General features: G+C 33.1%; 1 protein-coding gene across 3 annotated transcripts in view; it reads right to left on the bottom strand.

Annotated features, from left to right (window-relative positions):
* The window catches only part of LOC114341094 (uncharacterized), an 85,767-nt gene that overhangs the window by 13,115 nt on the left and 53,259 nt on the right, over positions 1-19,393 (bottom strand). For all 3 annotated transcript variants that reach the window (XM_050661204.1, XM_050661203.1, XM_050661205.1), the window contains exons 4-5: positions 18,945-19,152; positions 247-442 (exon numbers count right to left, since the gene is read on the bottom strand). In XM_050661204.1, the coding sequence (XP_050517161.1) occupies positions 247-442; positions 18,945-19,152 (404 nt within the window). The remainder of the gene's footprint in view (positions 1-246; positions 443-18,944; positions 19,153-19,393) is intronic.

A 19,393-nucleotide genomic window follows, 5' to 3' on the forward strand; every position in this document is an offset into this window, starting at 1 on the left:
CTTGTAGCGTTTTTCCATCAAGTTTAATATTTTACCTTTTCTTGTCTAAAATCCCCGGTTTTGGGCCAGCTGACACATCATTTGTTAATCAGCTTTGGAATACCTAACTAAATAAAAAGAAAGCGCCATGCTAAAATGCTCCGGTTAAATTTGACACTACCTCCCTGGCTATATTATGATATTTTGTTTTATATTTTTTTGCTGATTTGGTTATTAGTTTTTATTTATATAGGTACTTTTACTTACTCGTGATACTTATCATCGGAAGACCTTTCAAGAAGAGGAATACCAGATAGGAATAATATAATTACTGTTGTAAATAGGGGAGACATTATAGCTACCCATTCTATTCCATCAAGAACGTTGAGCGAAATTATAAATATCCCCCACCATAAGACTATCTCTCCGAAATAATTTGGATGCCTTGACAGTCTCCACAAACCTAAAAAAGAATAAAAATTGTCTGTAACAACTATTACGATCTCTGATCGCTTTGATTCAGTTCAGTCTTTCTACGAGCCTCTTTGATAACGGGTAAACCTAAAAACACGTGTCAGAGGATAGCAAGAGACTCGAATTGAATCAAAACGCAATCATCTATGTTTATTTTGTTTCACGTTATACTCGACGCAGAGTACACAATGATAGCGGTTTAGATGGGTAAACTGTTAATACCTTAGGCTGTGGTCTCCAATAGACGCTGTAGGCTACGTACAGCGTCACTCCGTAGGAAAATTGTTCATTTCCGTTACTTTTAATAAACTTCGAAAGGCAAAAACTGCCTTATAACCAAAAATATTTAAAAAAATAGTCATTCTAAATTCTAAAGCAAATTCAAATTACGGGGTGAATTTAAGTGCTTAGCCGGTTGTCTCCAATAGACGCCGTAGGCTGCATACAGCGTGTATTGGAGACCATTGACTTAGTGGAATAGATTCCTAGCATCGCCCAATGGCTTGGTTAAGCCTTGGGTTTACAGTTTACTTTAATCGTTATCCACACTCACTTCAACTTTCCTCGTTAGAGTCGCTAAAATATTTCAATATATTTACCAACCAGTCGGTGGGTTTTGATTTAATTCAGTCTTTTTACGAGCCCGTTTGATAACGGATAGACCTAGAAACACATATTATTCGAGAATGGTAAGAGATTCGAATTGAATCAAAACGCAATCGTCTATGTTAATTTTTAACTATTATTTAAGATAATTCAAGTAAAATAAATATGTTCTTCAAATATGCAGAATCTTTTAGTATTGGTTTCTTTAATAGTCCTAATTATGATCTGGCTAGCCATAGGTGAATGCAGTGGCGGTTTAAGGCATCATGAGGCCCTAGGCGGCCATAGGAAGTAGTCCGCTTTATAGCGACCATTTACAGATATTTATGTTGTTTTGGGAAGTATTTACTCCAAAAATAAATTACGACAATGTAAAAAGATCATTTTCTTTTTTTAGTTCTGTTACTTTGCTAAAGATTTCAGTAAAATAATTGCATCTGATTTTATAGTTGGATCTTTTAATGTTTACTAGCAGCACTAAAACGTTCTAAAATTTTGGACCACATAATGGTTAAAAGATCTATTTGATAATTATTCATTTTCCTATAACATTATTTATTTGTAATGCTTTAAACAGAGCATCAAATCTAGCTGAAAATCTAGTATAAGAGTCTTTTAACCGACATTTCGCAAAAACTTGACATTAATAGTCCAGTTACTCACGGTTTTTTATTATTATATTTTATCGAAAAAATATTCTTAGAAAAAAGTAAAACAAATGGTGTATGTATGAAGTATGTACACCCATTATAAGCAGAGCTGTAGCCAATGAAAAGTAGATTATTATTCGACAAATTCCAAATCAAATAATTTAACGTAAATAACCAAAAAATAAAGCACTTTTCGGTGAAAACTCATCACAACTTTTTTAAAGTGTTCAAAAAGCTTTATGTTTCTTCTTTTAAACAAGTTAAAGTTTAGTATAAAAATTAAGCAAGTTAAGCTCAAAATAATTTTGGTCCCATTTTTTGGGCAAAAAAATCTAGTTTGTACTTAAGTATTATTTATATGATTGTAAGTTTCACCGGTTCACAGTGCTTATATTTAAAAAATTATGATTTAAAGTTAAACATTTTTTTTTAATTTTGAAAAAAAATTCTTTTTTTCAAAATCACCTAAAAATTATTAGTAACACCAAAAATCTCAAAGAGTAAAAAATTTAGGTTTTGCTTTTCTGAATATTTTAGATTTTTGTCTTTTGGGAAGATAAAAATTGTTAAGATACGGTTGTTCAAAATTTGCATACACTCGTAATTATTAGTGACTTGTTCAAGCCCTATCTACTACAGCTCTTTCATAAACAAGCACTTTATACCGGTAAAACTTACAGAGCATACAAACAATACATATAAGTAAAATAGTTTGTGAAGCGGTAATGATTAATTTCATTTGGAATGCTAATTAGGGGGTTATTTTCACCAGTTTTTTTAGCCAAAAAAAGGAATCAACTATATTTTGAGCGTATCTTGCTTACTTTTTATGCCAGAAACTTTTTAAAAAACAAAAACAAATATTTTTTAAACACTTTAAAAAAGTTATGAAAAGTTTTCCCTGAAACGTGCTTTATATGTTGGTCATTTCACGTTGAAATATTCGATTTGTAATTTGACGAATAAGAACCTACTTTTCGTTAGCTACAACTCTTCTTCTAGTCAGTCTACAGACTTCACACATACACTATTTTTTCACTTTTTTATAAGTTATATTTTTGATAAAATACTTACTTTTTGAGATAAAACCGTCTAAAAACGTCTGTTTTTCTTTTGCTTAAAAATGAAAATATTCACTCTCAAATAACTCGAACTGTATTGACTTGGTGAAAAAACTCTATTAACAAAAGTTGTTTATAATTAGTCAGTTAATCCACTTGCGGACGTATTTTGATCGTATATTTTTTCAACCCTGAGAAGAGGTGGACTCAACCTCAGAGCAAAAGCACACATCGGCACAATATCACTTTTTTTTTGACATGTTAGCTATGTGTATGCCAAATTTCATGTCAATTCAAGCTCTTCTTTAAAATCCAAAGGTTCTTTAAACTCCGGAGGTTTAGCAATATTTTATCGTGAGTAAATGGACTATAAGGCCCATCGGTGGGTAGAAATTAAAAAAAAAGACGAATATTTCTTGAGTCAAACCAAAATAATTAACAGCTTCTAAGCAAAATTTGCTTGCAAAATTTATTATCAAATTGAGTGAATGATTAGAACTATTGGAGATATCTAACTGCTTAATTTGGCTTGAAGTCGGTTGTATTTCCTGACATACTTGACGGAAGACAAAACAAAAAACCTGATTTTGATTCTTCTTCTTGTAGTGCCTATCCGTTTCGGATGTTGGCGACCATCATGGCAATCTGTACTTTGCACACTGCTGCTCTGAAAAGATTTGTAGTGGTCGTGTTGAACCACGTACGTAGATTTTTCAGCCACGAAATCCTTCGCCTTCCTGGTCCTCGCTTTCCCTCTACTTTTCCCTGTAAGACCAGTTGGAATCAGTTGAATTTGATTGGAAATCATAAATTAACCATTCTCTTTTTCTTTCATTTTCTCTTATTTTTTTAATTACTGCTTAATTAATTCAGTATTAATTTTTGAGTGTGACACGGGCCCATCAAGGGCGCGGGCCCTAGGCGGCCGCGTAGTCCGCCTAATGGTTAATCCGGCGCTGGTTGAATGTATTCCGCCTGTGGTGCCCAATGGTAGGTTAGATTCCGATTATAAACAAAAAATCAAAAAGTATTCGAAGGTTGTCTATCCGAAGTTAATCGGCAAACCATTTCAACAGTACCGTTGAATTGGTGAGTGAATGTGTGAATTGTTTTGGAGAAATTTCTAAGGAAAGCAAGATTCCTTCTGCATGTAGCATGTACTAACGATATAACAATATGACAACACTAGCAAGAAGTTTTACATCCTTTGTAATATATCGACAAAACATATCTCTTTCTTAATATTGCTCTGTATATCCTTTTTTTTATTAAATACGCCTCTGTACTATGTATATTTTGCTATAATTATCTATTAGTATGGTATAGTTAGACCCAAACCCAGACATCCAAAGTGAAAGTTATCCTCCAACACCAAATTGTTCTATATGGTCCACATAATGTTCAGAAAAAAGTCACACCATTTTGAGCGTCGGGTTTGGGGGGAGAGGGGGGAGAAATCTGCAAATTCGTAGTTTTTTACGTTTTTCGTCAATATTTCTAAAACTAAGCGGTTTAGCATGAACAACCTTCTACACAAAATTGTTCTACATTAAATTTGAAATAAAAAAGGCCCTATGCATAACCCTTCTAAAATGAACGGTTCCAAAGTTACGGAGGTAGTATAGTATAATTGGTCCAAAAAAAGGCCTAACGCAGACATCCAAAGTAAAAGTTTTCCTTCAACACCAAATTGTTCTATATGGCCCACATATTGTTCAGTAAAAAGTTACACCATTTTGAGCGTCCGGTTTGGGGGGGAGATGTAGGAGAAGTCGGTAAATTAGTAGTTTTTTACGTTTTTCGTCAATATTTCTAAAACTATGCTTTAGCGTAAGGAATGTTCTATGGAAAAATGTTCTACATAAAATTTAAAACAAAAAAGGTTGTATACATAATTGTTATAGAATCAACGGTTCCAGAGTTACGGAGGGTGAAATGTGGAGGTTTTCGATACTTTTTATATTTACCGATTTCTCCCCCTTCTCCCCCCCCCCCCCAAACCCGACGCTCAAAATGGTGTGACTTTTTTCTGAACATTATGTGGATCATATAGAACAATTTGGTGTTGGAGGATAACTTTCACTTTGGATGTCTGGGTTTTTGGTATAGTTATATCCTAAATATTGCCCCAAAAAATATATAAAGTATCGAAAACCTCGAATTTTCACCCTCCGTAACCCTGGAACCGTTGATTTTATAACAATTATGTATAGAACATTTTTTGTTTTAAATTTCATGTAGAACATTTTTGTCTATAACATTGTTTACGCTAAAGCATAGTTTTAGAAATATTGACGAAAAACTTAAAAAAAACTACTAATTTACCGGCTTCTCTCATATCTCCCTCCCAAACCGGACGCTCAAAATGGTGTAACTTTTTACTGAACAATATGTGGACCATATAGAACATTTTGGTGTTGGACGAAAACTTTTACTTTGGATGTTTGGGTTAGGCCTTTTTTGGACCAGTTATACTATACTACCTCCGTAACTTTGGAACCATTCATTTTAGAAAGATTATGCATAGAGCCTTTTTTATTTCAAATTTAATGTAGAACAATTTTGTATAAAGGGTTGTTCATGCTAAACCGCATAGTTTTAGAAATATTGGCGAAAAACTTAAAAAACTGCGAATTTACCGATTTCTCCCTCCTCTCCTCCCCCCCAAACCCGACGCTCAAAATGGTGTGACTTTTTTCTGGACATTGTGTGGACTATATAGAACAATTTGGTGTTGAAGGATAACTTTCACTTTGGATGTCTGGGTTATGCCATCTTTTGGATCAACTATACTATACTACTATATCTTTACCGCAAAAAAGTCGAGATTTCGTTAAATGTCTTTAAGTTTTTACCTCATAAATCTGTCACATTGTATTACCTCAGACCCCTTCTTTGTTTATTGAATATGAATTTCCATGAAGTAAACAGTAATTTCGTAATTATTGTTAAAAAAATTATGTCATCCTTTAAAAAGCTCTTGGTTTTTGGGTACACTTATGGATCAGACATGTAAGGAAGAATCAGAAATCCAGTTAATACTGGCCAAGAGTAATAGACGCGCTGAGGCTGTGAACAAAATAATTAAGGCTAAATAAATATCTATATATATATATATATATATATATATATATATATATATATATATATATATATATATATACATATATATATATATATATATATATATATATATATACATATATATATATATATATATATATATATATATATATACAATAGCACTAAAGGCCTTAGAGGCCCATGGCTTGAAAAGTTTGTTTTTTTCTTCATTTTCACGTTTCTTTATGTGCTGAGCTCTTCTCTGGCTTGATATGTGATTTTCCTCCATTCCTTCCTGTTAGTCATTTTTCTTTTTTGGCCCTCTAGCCCCATTCTTTCCAAATCTTTTTCGACGTCTTGTTTCCATCTATTTTTCGGCCTTCCTCTTCTCTTTCTTGAAGTTATAGTGTAGTTTAGTACCTTTTTTGGAGTCCTCGTGTTTGGCATCCTTTCAATGTGACCTCGCCATCTAAGTCTCTGAGCCTTTATCACTCCTATTATATTAGGTTGGTTGTATAATTGCTTTAACTCATCATTTGATCTTCTTATCCATAAACCGTCCCTTATTTTTCCTCCATATATCTTCCTTAGTATTTTCCTTTCCCAGATCTCCAGTAAATTTTGTTCATTTTTTGTCATTGTCCATGTCTCACTGCAGTATGTTACTATTGGCTGTATAGTTGTTTTGTATAGCTGTACTTTTGCGCTTCTTGATAGAAACTTGCTTTTCAACATTACATTAAGCGCATGTACACTTCTATTGCCTGCCATTATTCTAGCTTGTATTTCTTCTTTAATGATAGGTTTACGTGATATTATTGCCCCTAGGTATGTAAATCTTTCTACCATTTCGAATTCGTATGATGTTCCTTCTTCTACTTCTACTTTAAACTTTTGTCCATTCCTAAATTGACCATCTGTCCACTCCATACATTTTGTTTTAGTTGAATTTATATACAGTCCCATTTTCTTCGCTGCTTTTACTATTCTCTGTACCATTTCCTGTAGCTCTTTTTTTTCCTCTTGCCAGTAACACCACATCATCCGCAAACGCCAAAACTTGGTGTCTTCTTTGATATATGAGTCCTTCTCTATTGATTTTCGCTTCTCGCATTATTTTTTCTAGGCATAAGTTGAAGAGTAAAGATGACAGAGGATCGCCCTGTCTTAATCCTTCGTTTACTATAAATTTTTCTGATGATTGATTGTTTATTTTGACTCTGTTTTCTGTATTCTCCAGAGTAAGCTGTATCATGATACGTAGCTTTCTGCTAACTCCCAATTCCTCAAGCGCCTCTTTTAATTTCTTCCTCTTTATTCTATCGTATGCTTGTTGGAAGTCGATGAATAGTGCTGTAGTTGGTAGGTTGTGTTCATAGCTTTCTGCTTGTAATTCTCTGATTACGAATACTTGGTCCGTTGTGCTTCTCCCTCTTCTAAATCCGCATTGATATTCGCCTATTATATTTTCAGCTTCTTTTTCAAGTTTGTCTTTTATGGATTTTCCTAGGATTTTGTATACGGTGTTTAGTAATGCTATTCCTCTGTAATTACTGCATTCTGTTTTGTCGCCTTTTTATGTAATGGGCAGATAATTGCTTCCTTCCAGTCCTCTGGTATTCGTTCTTTTAACCATATATCTTTTATGATTCTGTGTATCCAATCATTCAGCAATTTTCCACCATATTTCATCATCTCTGCTGTTATGTTATCGCTTCCAGGGCATTTGTTGTTTTTAAGATTTTTAATTATTTCCTCGATTTGTTCTTTGCTCGGTGGATTATCTTCTATGTCTTCTAACTGTTCATTTTCTGTCTCTGCTTCTATGGATTCATTTTGGTTTGGCTTATTCTTGCCATTTAGTAATTCGTCAAAATACTCTTTCCATCTCTCTACTATTTCTGCTTCGCCGCTTATATTATCTCCAGCTTTGTTTTTAACGAATATGGGTTTTTGCTGGTATCCTCTTTTCTCGTTTCTGGCACCTTGATACAGGTTTTTTATTTCTTTATTTCTGTAGTTCTCTTCTATTTCTTTTAGCTTATTATCTAAGTGTTTTCTCTTCTTTTCTCTCAACAACCTCTTTACTTTTTGTCTTTGTTCTATATATCTATTATGCGTCTCTTTTGTTTCTTTCTTGATCACTTCCATCCTTAATGATTGTCTTAGTTCTATTTCTTTTTGGCACTCTATGTCGAACCACTCCTTCCTCTTTTTAATCTCTTGTTTATTACATTCTTTTGCTGCTTTGTTCATTACTTGCTTTATGATTTCCCAGTTGTTCTCCGTTTGTTCTTCTATTTGTATCTTTTTTAGTTCTCTTTTCATTGTTTTTCTGTATGTTTCTTGCTCTTTTTTTGTTGCAAACCGAATTGGTTTATTTATACATTTCTTTTCTTTCATTTTGTTTTTGTTTTCAGGTATCAGTTGCTTCATTTTGATACCCACCATGTAATGGTCGGAGTCGGCATCTGGTCCTCTGTATGTTCTAATCTTCTTTATACATTGCTGCTCTTCTTTTTCGATCAGCACGTGATCTATTTGGTTTTTGGTCTTTCTATCTGGCGATATCCATGTTTCCTTGTGTATTTCTTTTCTTTCGAAATATGTGCTCATTATGATCATATTTTTTTCTCTGGAAAAATCTATGAGGAACTGTCCGTTTTCATTAGTTTCATTGTGTTTACTATGTTTTCCTATTGTCGGTCTAAATACTTCTTCCTTCCCTATTTTGGCATTTGCGTCGACTAAAATTATTTTCATGTCGTATCTGGGTATACTTTCGATTGTTCTATTTAGTTCACTGTAAAAAGATTCTTTGACATTATTATCTTTTTCTTCAGATGGTGCGTGAATATTTATGAGAGTGATTTTTTGGTGTTTTCCCTTGATCCTGATACTACATATTCGATCTGATATTGGTTTGAATTCTACTATTGCTTCCTTTAGTTCTTTTCGTAGCATAAAACCTGTGCCTAATGTTCTATTCTTTCCGCCGCTATTAAAAAACACTGTATCTTCTATTTCTAATATATCATTTCCCAGCTGTTTCGTCTCCTGCAAGGCTATTTAAGTTTACCTTCTCCATATGTGCCTCTTACATTCCATGTTCCTAAAAGTAAGTGTTCTTTTCGACATGTTCTCTTGTGTTTTTGTCCGGTTTTCATTTTTTTCCCTTTTGTCCTTTTTTTGTATTATCGTTATCCTTTTTCTGTACTTGTGTCGTCATCGTTATTCCCATGGTACAATTGTCTGCTAGTTTTTTGATGTTGTTTTGATCATTTTTCCTTCTTTGTCGTTCCACTTCCATAGGGCTTTTCATCGATTGTCATTTGTTTCGAGCTTCTGTCATGTGTCACATAATATTAATATATCTACGTCATACGTCTTTGGTGTGTATCATGGGTATATGCCAATAACGTATGACGTAGATATATTAATATTATGTGACACATGACAGAAGCTCGAAACAAATGACTGTGAATGAAAAGCCCTATTCGTTGTTGTTTACCCATATTTTTTTTACTCCAATCTTGACTTCATTTCCTTTGTTTCTTTCTTCCTGAGCAATGTTTCTAATTGTTTTCTGTATTTCTCGTTTTCTTATGGTTGCATCTTCGTTAATATATACCTTTAGCCCTCTTATTTCTTTTAACTTATACTTTTTTTCCATTATTTTTCTTTTTTCTTCTTGGTTTTCTAATTCAATGAGGCATGTTTTTTCTCCTAGCTTGTGAGCATTCCTGATTTTAACCTCTACTCCTAAGTGTTGTTTGATGAAATTGTTAGTTGTTTCTTTTAACCCTGCTTGCTCATATGTGTCTATCCTTAGACCGTTCATGACTACGTTATTTATTCGTCGGTGTTTTTCCATAACTTCCATGTGGTTTGTTATTTCTTTGAGTTCCTCCTTGATTTCTATATTCTCTTGTTTTAGTTCCGCATTTTCTTTTCTCATCGCTCTGTTTTCTATAATGAGCTTTTCTATTGCTTCCTTGCTTTCTTTTTGATTTCTTTCTATTTCCTTAATGTCATCGGTGAGGTGGCTCACCATTATTATCGCGTAATACAAAAATAAGAGTATACAAAACGATAATTAGACCCACAATGCTTTACGGGGTCGAGACATGGACTATGAATAAAACCATACAGAATATATTGGAAGCCTGGGAAAGAAAAATACTTCGCAGAATATTTGGCGCAAAAGTAGTTGATGGAGAACGGAGAAGACGAACGAACGAAGAAGTGTACCAAGTGTATACTAATCTGTCAATATCAAAAATAGTGAGAAAATGCAGACTAGAATGGCTCGGATATCTAGAAAGAATGCAGGAGGACAGACAAGTCAAGAATATTGGTTGGACAGCGCCCGAGGGCAAAAAAGAGAGACCAAGAAGGAAATGGAGAGATGCGGTAATGGAGGATTGTCAGTGAGTTGTGAATCAGAGATCGGAAGCTGACATCTAAGAACAAAAAACGATGAAAATTATCCATCAGCAATGGGCTTAAAAGGCCTGTTAACGCTATGCATAATGTACATACATTTCAGTTTAAAATGTATCCCTATTAAAAACCTTTCTGAATATTTTTGGGCGAAAACAAGTTTTGGCACCTATCCATTTAATATTTTTATGATAAACTAATAAAGACAAAGCTTAAAATAGGACAAAACCTCGCAATTTTTACAGTATGTCTCGATTTGCTTGAAAATTTGAGAATAAGTAGGGAATAGCCCAATGATCAAAATCTCTATGATGCCGAAAGGCGCTTTTACCATGGGGGTGGTTGCCACCCCATCTCGGAGGTGGAAATTTTTCATTATATTTTGACCCCAAAAATTGATAAAAACATTCATTCTAAGCAAAGAACGTTCTATACATTTTTTTGATAAAATTAATATGGGCCATTCCACGAACATACGCCTGTTTTGGATTACTTCCGACAACGAATATTTTACTGTGCAACATAAAAAGTACGAAAGTAAATGGCGCTAATAATTATTCCAATAAACAGCAATGTAATTTGCAATTTACTTTCGTTCTTCTTATTTTGCAAAGTAAAATATTCGTTGTCAAAGTAATCCAAAACAGGCGTATGTTAGTGGAATAGGGTATAGTTTTCGATTTAGTCGCTATCGAAAGTGTTAGTTTTATATCGAAAAAATCAATGTTTTTAATAAGTTTTCTGCTATTAACTCCAAAAGTTTTCGTTTTATCAAAACAACTTTACTAAACAAAAATGTAATTAAAAAAAAAATAAACAAAGCCTTTTTTTTTAATTTCTTTAAGACCAATAGTAGTCGAGCTATACTTTATTATATGTTAGCTCTTCGTCGTCAAATGCTAAATATTATAGTTTCAAAGTCAAAAGACGGGAAAACTATGCATTTTTCGAGGATAACTTGTTCAAACTAATATAAAGTATTTAAAAATACCTATCTCCAGAAATAAAAAAGTCTCGTCTCTAGCTAAAAAATTAAGTGACTTATAATGAAAAGAATGTAAGTCTCTATCTTTTCAGCGAAAAAGTGATCGAAAGCAACCTCCTAATCACCACCCTAATTAAAATTAGTCACTGACCTTATTTGGTCTTTTTTATTTATGTATTATTAATAGGTTCTAGAAGTTTGGCCGGCTTAGAATTATTAGTTAAAAAAAAGTAGTTAAAAGCGAATGACGAATTTTTGTAGTTTGGAAAAAATGGCCTTTTCTTCAGAATAGAAAGATAAGCATCAGAGAGACAAAAAAATGTTTTAATATGAAATTGTAGCTTTTTTAATTCCCAAGAACACGATTTGCAAAAATCTTTCCTACGGCAAAAATTGAGTGAGCTATTTACAATTAAAACTTGTAATAACATGCAAAAACCACCTTTACCAACCCTTTCAAAGTCACCTCTTTTTGCGACTGAGGACTTCAAAAAAAATTAATATCAATTGGCTTATAAATCTTGTAAAAATCTACAAAATTCTTTTTTACCAAACTTTCTAAGATAAAAAATAAAAAACTTACGGTTAAAAAATCAATATATTTTATTGAAAAAAAAAACAAGATAAATCCAATTGGGAGCATAATAACGTAAGTTAACGGTGTTTTTAGTCATTGGCCTTATTCATTCTTCTTTATTTATGTATTATTAATAGATTCTTAAAGATTTACTGGCTTAGAAAGTTTTAAAAAAACTGGAGTTAAAAGCGAATAACGAATTTTTATAGTTTGGTAAAAAATGCCATTTTCTTCAGAATAGAAAGATTAGCATCAGAGATACGAAAAAATGCTTAAATATGAAATTGTAGCTTATTTAATTCTCAAGACTTGGTTTGAAAAAAATTTTTCTACGGCAGAAATTGAATGAATCGTAAATGAGTTATCAAAAAACATTGAATTTTTCGATATAAAACTAACACTTTCGATAGCGAATAAATCGAAAACTATTAATTTTATCAAAAAAATGTATAGAACATTTTTTGCTTAGAATGAATGTTTTTATTAACTTTTGCAGTCAAAATATACTTAATAAAAAATTTCCAGCCCCGACATGGGGTGGCAAACACCCCCATGGTAAAAGCGCCTTTCGGCATCATATAGATTTTGATTCTTGGACTATCCACTACATATTCTCAAATTTTCAAGCAAATCAATCCATTCTGTAAACATTGCGAGGTGAAAAGCTTCGGTTCCTGAACTATAGGTAAAAATTAAGAAGGGGATAAAGCTTTTGAAGTGTACGTATTTTCTAAAAATATGTCGATCAACAAATGAAATCATAATATAAATATAATAGTTTACAAAATGTTTAAAAACAAGAAGACGAATAAAAACAGGAAACGTTTTACATCAACAACCGTGATTGATCCTGTCAATAATAGCCACTCTGGCTCAATTACTTTCTGTGTTCAATATAAACCGGACTCCTTCTAATTATACCAATACCGATTGAATTTATATTTAGAAAACAGAAACGCCTATGATTTATTCAGTTTAGAATATTATTATGATACGTTTCTGTATTTTAATAAATACAATCGTGTTTGTAATAATACAAAAATTTTATTCGCTTGAATCACAGAAAGTTTGTTACAAATTATTTATTCGGCCAATTACTCCAGGGAAATAAGCTAGAAATAGACCATGTACGGGATACTCAAAGATCCAGGTAGCTGATTACTCTTTTAGTTATTGTAGACCTATAGGAAGAAAACCAACCTGTTTCCTGCCTAGAGTTCGCGTCCGTTTTTTATTTATTAACAATTTAATACAAAAATCGCAATTTTTTTTCGATTTTTTGCACCCCATTCAAAAGCTAAATAGTTGACAAAAAACTACAAAATTACATTTTTTAGTTTAGAACATTGAAAAACCTCCAAATGCCGATTTTTGAAAGTTCAAAAGTTAATTTGTTGCTACGCAAACTGCAAAATAAATGAAAATCGTTATTTGTTAATAACTTTTACTAAAACTACTTTAGAAATTTAGTGTTTCACCCAAAGTTGGGTATTGGGGTACTTAACAAACCCTCAAAATTTGAGACCGATTCATTAATTAGTTTAAAAGTTATTCTATTTGTTTATCCCAGAGACCTTGATTTTGCAATAGCCTAAGACAGAAAATAATGAAGATCGGGCAATTCTGCGTATGTCAAATGAAAGTAAAAAGTTATACTATCAAAATGTACTAAAAAAGAAAAAAATATATATAATATAGTCAAAAGTCCTAATGCCAAATCTTTGAAATTTTGTAGCTTATAAACATTTAGAATAACTTTAAATATTCGAAAAGTTAGTAGTCGTGGTAAGTGAAGGGGGAGCTGGGAGCCGACAAATGCACGAGTTCAAAAACTACAAAAGGCAACTTAAAACTACTACTATAATTTTCTATAACTCGGGATCTACTGAATATATTTTGATCTTTCTTGTTTTAACTTGTATGTAATTTTTCTGTACATTACAAATATGCAATTCGTCTATTTGCAATTTGACATTTATTAATTAAAAACAGTCTAATTTGTTTAAACAATTTTTGAAAAAATAATTTTTTCCCAAAAATCCGTGTTTTTAATCATACTATCATTATTAAGCATACAAAAAGTTAAGGTATACTTTAATAAATAAATTATCTTTAATAAATACTTATCTAATAAAAATAATTTATTTATTAAAGTGTACTTTAACTTTTTCTATGACCATTAATGATAGTATGATTAAAAAATAGATTTTTGTAAAAAATATCTTTTTAACAATTGTTTAAACAAATTAGACTGATTATTAATTAATAAATTTATAAACAAATTGTATATTTCTAATGTAGGTAGAAATTACATACAAATTAAAAAAGAAAGATCAAAATCCATTGAGTTGATCCGGAGATACAGAAAATTGTATTAGTTTGAAATTTCTTTGTCGGTATTTTAACTCGGTGGATTCGTAGGTATGGGTCATTCCACGAACATACGCCTGTTTTGGATTACTTCGACAACGAATATTTTACTGTGCAACATAAGAAGTACGAAAGTAAATGGCGCTAATAATTATTCCAATAAACAACAATGTAATTTGCAATTTACTTTCGTTCTTCTTATTTTACACAGTAAAATATTCGTTGTCGAATTAATCCAAAACAGGCGTATGTTCGTGGAATGGCCCATAGTAACCGTTTGAACTACATTTTTGAAAAATCGTAGAGGGTGCTGTGAAGATACAGTGTTTATGCTAATTTTTAACAAAAAATACAAATCCCATTCTTTAAAATGGCATCAATGAAAATCCTCAATTATTATAAACCAATTAGCTGTGAATTAAAAAAACAGATGGCTACCTTTGTCCCAAATGAACCCAGGCTAAATTTTTTTTATTTGAAAATTCGTGTTAAAATACTAGTTTTTCGAATATATAAAAAGATTGTTCCTACGGACAATATTTTTAAAGTTATTCTAAAGGATTATAAACTACAAAATTTCAAAAATTTGGCATTATTTTTATTCATTATTTTCTGTCTTATGCTATTGCAAAATAAAGGTCTCTGGGATAAACAAATAGAATAACTTTTAAACTAATTAATAGATCGGTCTCAAATTTTGAGGGTGTGTTAATAGTCGGAGAGATAGAAGCGGATTTTGTGCGTGATAAGTAATATGGAAAAACTATATGGGGATATGTTGAATTAGTTGTGTACATGACTTTCACCAACGGCCGGAAACCAGAGTTGGGGCCGAGGGTAGTTATAAGGGGTCAAAGTCGCGGATTTTTTTATTTTTTTTTATGACGCTCATGATCGAGATAGTGCACCAAAATTTGGGAATAAGTAGGTCATGACGTAGCTAAGTAAAATCTCTAGGGGCGGAACGCTGCGTGGCCGACAAAGGGGTGGGGGTAGGGGTGCATATAAAAAATATAAAGGGTTTTTTGCGACGTTCGTGATTGAGCTAGTGGACCAAAATTTGGGAATAAGTAGATCATGACATTACTAAGTAAAATCCCCAGAGCCGGAAACCAGAGTTGGGGATGAGGGTAGTTATAAGGGGTCAAAGTCGCCGTTTTTATTATTTTTTTTTGTGACGCTCATGATCGAGAGAGTGCACCAAAATTTGGGAATAAGTAGGTCATAACGTAACTAAGTAAAATCTCCAGGGGTGGCACTCTGCGTGGCCGACAAAGGGGTGGGGCAGGGGTGAATACAAAAAATATAAGGGGTTTTTTTGCGACGTTCGTGATTGACAGAGTGCACCAAAATTTGGGAATACGTAGACCATGACATAACTAAGTAAAATCCTCAGAGCCGGAAACCAGAGTTGGGCATGAGGGTAGTTATAAGGGGTCAAAATCGCCGTTTTTATTATTTTTTTTGTGACGCTCATGATTGAGATAGTGCACCAAAATTTGGGAATAAGTAGGTCATGAGGTAACTAAGCACAATCTCCAGGGGTGGAACGCTGCGTGGCCGATAAAGGGGTCGGGGTAGCACCGTTCCGCCCCTGAAGATTTTACTTAGTTACGTCATAACCTACTTACTCCCAAATTTTGGTGCACTATCTCCATCATGAGCGCCATAAAAAAAAATAATAAAAACCGCGACTTTTACCCCTTATAACCACCCTCGTCCGCCACTCTGGTTTCCGGCTCTGGGGATATTACTTAGTTATGTCATGGTCTACTTATTTCCAAATTTTGGTGCACTATCTCAATCACGAACGTCGCAAAAAACCCCTTACATTTTTTTATATTCACCCCTGCCCCACCCCTTTGTCGACCACGCAGGGTTCCACTCCTGGAGATTTTACTTGGTTACATCATGACCTACTAATTCCCAAATTTTGGCGCGGTATCTCGATCTTGAGCGTCACAAAAAAAATAATAAAAAACGGAACTTTGACCCCTTATAACTACCTTCCTTCCCCACTCTGGTTTCCGGCTCTGGGGATTTTAATTATTTATGTCATGCTCTACTTATACCCAAATTTTGATGCACTATCTCAATCAGGAACGTCGCAAAAAACCCGTTTTATTTTTTATATTCACCCCTACCCCCACCCCTTTGTCGACCACGCAGCGTTGAGTCCCTAGAGATTTTACTTAGGTACGTCATGACCTACTTATTCCCAAATTTTGGTGCACTATCTCGATCATGAGCGTCATAAGAAAAATAATAAAATCCGCGACTTTGACCCCTTATAACTACCCTCGGTCCCAACTCTTGTTTCCGGTCGTTGGTGAAAGTCATGTACACAACTAATTTAACATATCCCCGTATAGTTTTTCCATATTACTTATCACGCACAAAATCCGCTCCCAGCTCTTAGACTATAAGTACAAAAATGCCCAACTTTTGGTGAAATCCTAAAATTCTAAATTAAATTTAGAAAAAGTTATTAACAAATATCAATTTTCATTTATTTTTCAATTTGCGAAGCAACAAATTGACTTTTAATATTTAAATATCGGCATTTTGAAGCGTTTTCAATGTTTTAAGCAATCATATTTTGTAATTTTATGTCAACTATTTTAGTATGGTATAGTTAGACCCAAACCCAGACATCCAAAGTGAAAGTTATCCTCCAACACCAAATTGTTCTATATGGTCCACATAATGTTCAAAAAAAAGTCACACCATTTTGAGCGTCGGGTTTGGGGGGTAGAGGGGGGAGAAATCTGCAAATTCGTAGTTTTTTACGTTTTTCGTCAATATTTCTAAAACTAAGCGGTTTAGCATGAACAACCCTCTACACAAAATTGTTCTACATTAAATTTGAAATAAAAAAGTTCCGATGCATAAACCTTCTAAAATGAACGGTTCCAAAGTTACGGAGGTAGTATAGTATAATTGGTCCAAAAAAGGCCTAACCCAGACATCCAAAGTAAAAGTTTTCCTTCAACACTAAATTGTTCTATATGGTCCACATATTGTTCAGTAAAAACTTACACCATTTTGAGCGTCCGGTTTGGGGGGGAGATGGGGGAGAAGTCGGTAAATTAGTAGTTTTTTTAAGTTTTTCGTCAATATTTCTAAAACTATACTTTAGCGTAAGGAATGTTCTATGAAAAAATGTTCTACATAAAATTTAAAACAAAAAAGGTTCTACACATAATTGTTATAGTCTGTTCGCTAAACTCAGACGCAACTTTCTAGATATTTTAGTCGGTAATTTTGCCAATTTTAGTAAAATTGTCAAAAAATAATTACTAAATAGTTAATAATCACTAAATAGTTAGTAATTTTAGCATTTTTTGCAAAATTGGCAAAAAACAAAAAAATTATCGACTAAAATATCTAGCCAGTTGCGTCTGAGTTTAGCGAACCGACATATAAAATCAACGGTTCCAGAGTTACGGAGGGTGAAAAGTGGAGGTTTTCGATACTTTTTATATTTACCGATTTCTCCCCCCTCTCCCCCCCAAACCCGACGCTCAAAATGGTGTGACTTTTTTCTGAACATTATGTGGTCCATATAGAACAATTTGGTGTTGGAGAATAACTTTCACTTTGGATGTCTGGTTTTTTGGTATAGTTATATCATAAATATTGCCCAAAAAATATAAAAAGTATCGAAAACCTCGACTTTTCACCCTCCGTAACTCTGGAACCGTTGATTTTATAACAATTATGTATAGAAAATTTTTTGTTTTAAATTTCATGTAGAATATTTTTGTATATAACATTGTTTACGCTAAAGCATAGTTTTAGAAATATTGACGAAAAACGTAAAAAAACTACTAATTTACCGGCTTCTCTCCCATCTCTCTCCCAAACCGGACTCTCAAAATGGTGTAACTTTTTACGGAACAATATGTGGACCATATAGAACATTTTGGTGTTGGAGGAAAACTTTTACTTTGGATGTTTTGGTTAGGCCTTTTTTTGGACCAGTTATACTATACTACCTCCGTAACTTTGGAACCATTCATTTTAGAAAGATTATGCATTAGGGCCCTTTTTATTTCAAATTTAATATAGAACAATTTTGTTAGAGGGTTGTTCATGCTAAACCGCATAGTTTTAGAAATATTGGCGAAAAACTTAAAAAACTACGAATTTACCGATTTCTCCCCCCCTCCCCCCCCCCAAACCCGACGCTCAAAATAGTGTGACTTTTTTCTGGACATTGTGTGGACCATATAGAACAATTTGGTGTTGAAGGATAACTTTCACTTTGGATGTCTGGGTTATGCCATCTTTTGGATCAACTATACCATACTATTTAGCTTTTTAATGAGGTGAAAAAAATCGAAAAAATCGCGATTTTTGCACCAAATTATTAATAATTAAAAAACGGACGTGAATTCTAGGCAGGAAACAGGTAGATTTTCTTCCTTTAGATCTACAATACCTAAAAAAGTAGTCAGCTACCTGGATCTTTGAGTGTCCTGAGAAAATCCTTATTTCTCTGGACTAAATATCGTTGCTGCCAGTGATTTCAAAATTGTTTTTGGACAACTTTTATAAAAAGGACTAAAACCTATAATATGTAGAACAAAAATGTATTATCCTTCAAAATCAATTTGGGTTTCACGCATTTGGTAATCACGCAACACTAGACCAGGTCCACAGAATCACTGATCAAATAGAAAAAGCACAAAGAAAAATAACTTAATCGCTGATTTTAAATCAAACTGACTTACCGTCATTGCACCATTTGCCTTGATTATTTGGATCTTGTCTAAATGAAAATTTTTGTAAGTCGGCATAAGTTTCCGCCAATAGACCAACTATAAAAAAAGCAGTACCAGTTGAGTCTAAAGTTGTCATCGTTTTTGGAGCTAGTGGAATGGAATGTCTAGGGGAGTTTATTATTATCACTGGTAAACTCACAATATAAACCCAAACGGCCTGCAAAATAAATTAAAAACTTTTAGTGCTGTAGCATGTTTAGACGGGTGGCTTTTAACGACGTAGGTAAAAGGCTTCCCTTAAGGTGGTAGGCCAAAATATTGGTCCAAAGCTATTTAAATGCATTCATTTTTTTTTTCTAATCCTGAGATAACTAATAAATATTTTTGAAAAATTTAAACGCAAAATAAAAGATTACATTTTTACCGAGGGCCGAATGTGCCTTAGAATAAACAAAAAG

The sequence above is a fragment of the Diabrotica virgifera genome, chromosome 9 (assembly GCF_917563875.1).
Source record: "Diabrotica virgifera virgifera chromosome 9, PGI_DIABVI_V3a".
Lineage (NCBI taxonomy): Eukaryota > Metazoa > Arthropoda > Insecta > Coleoptera > Chrysomelidae > Diabrotica > Diabrotica virgifera.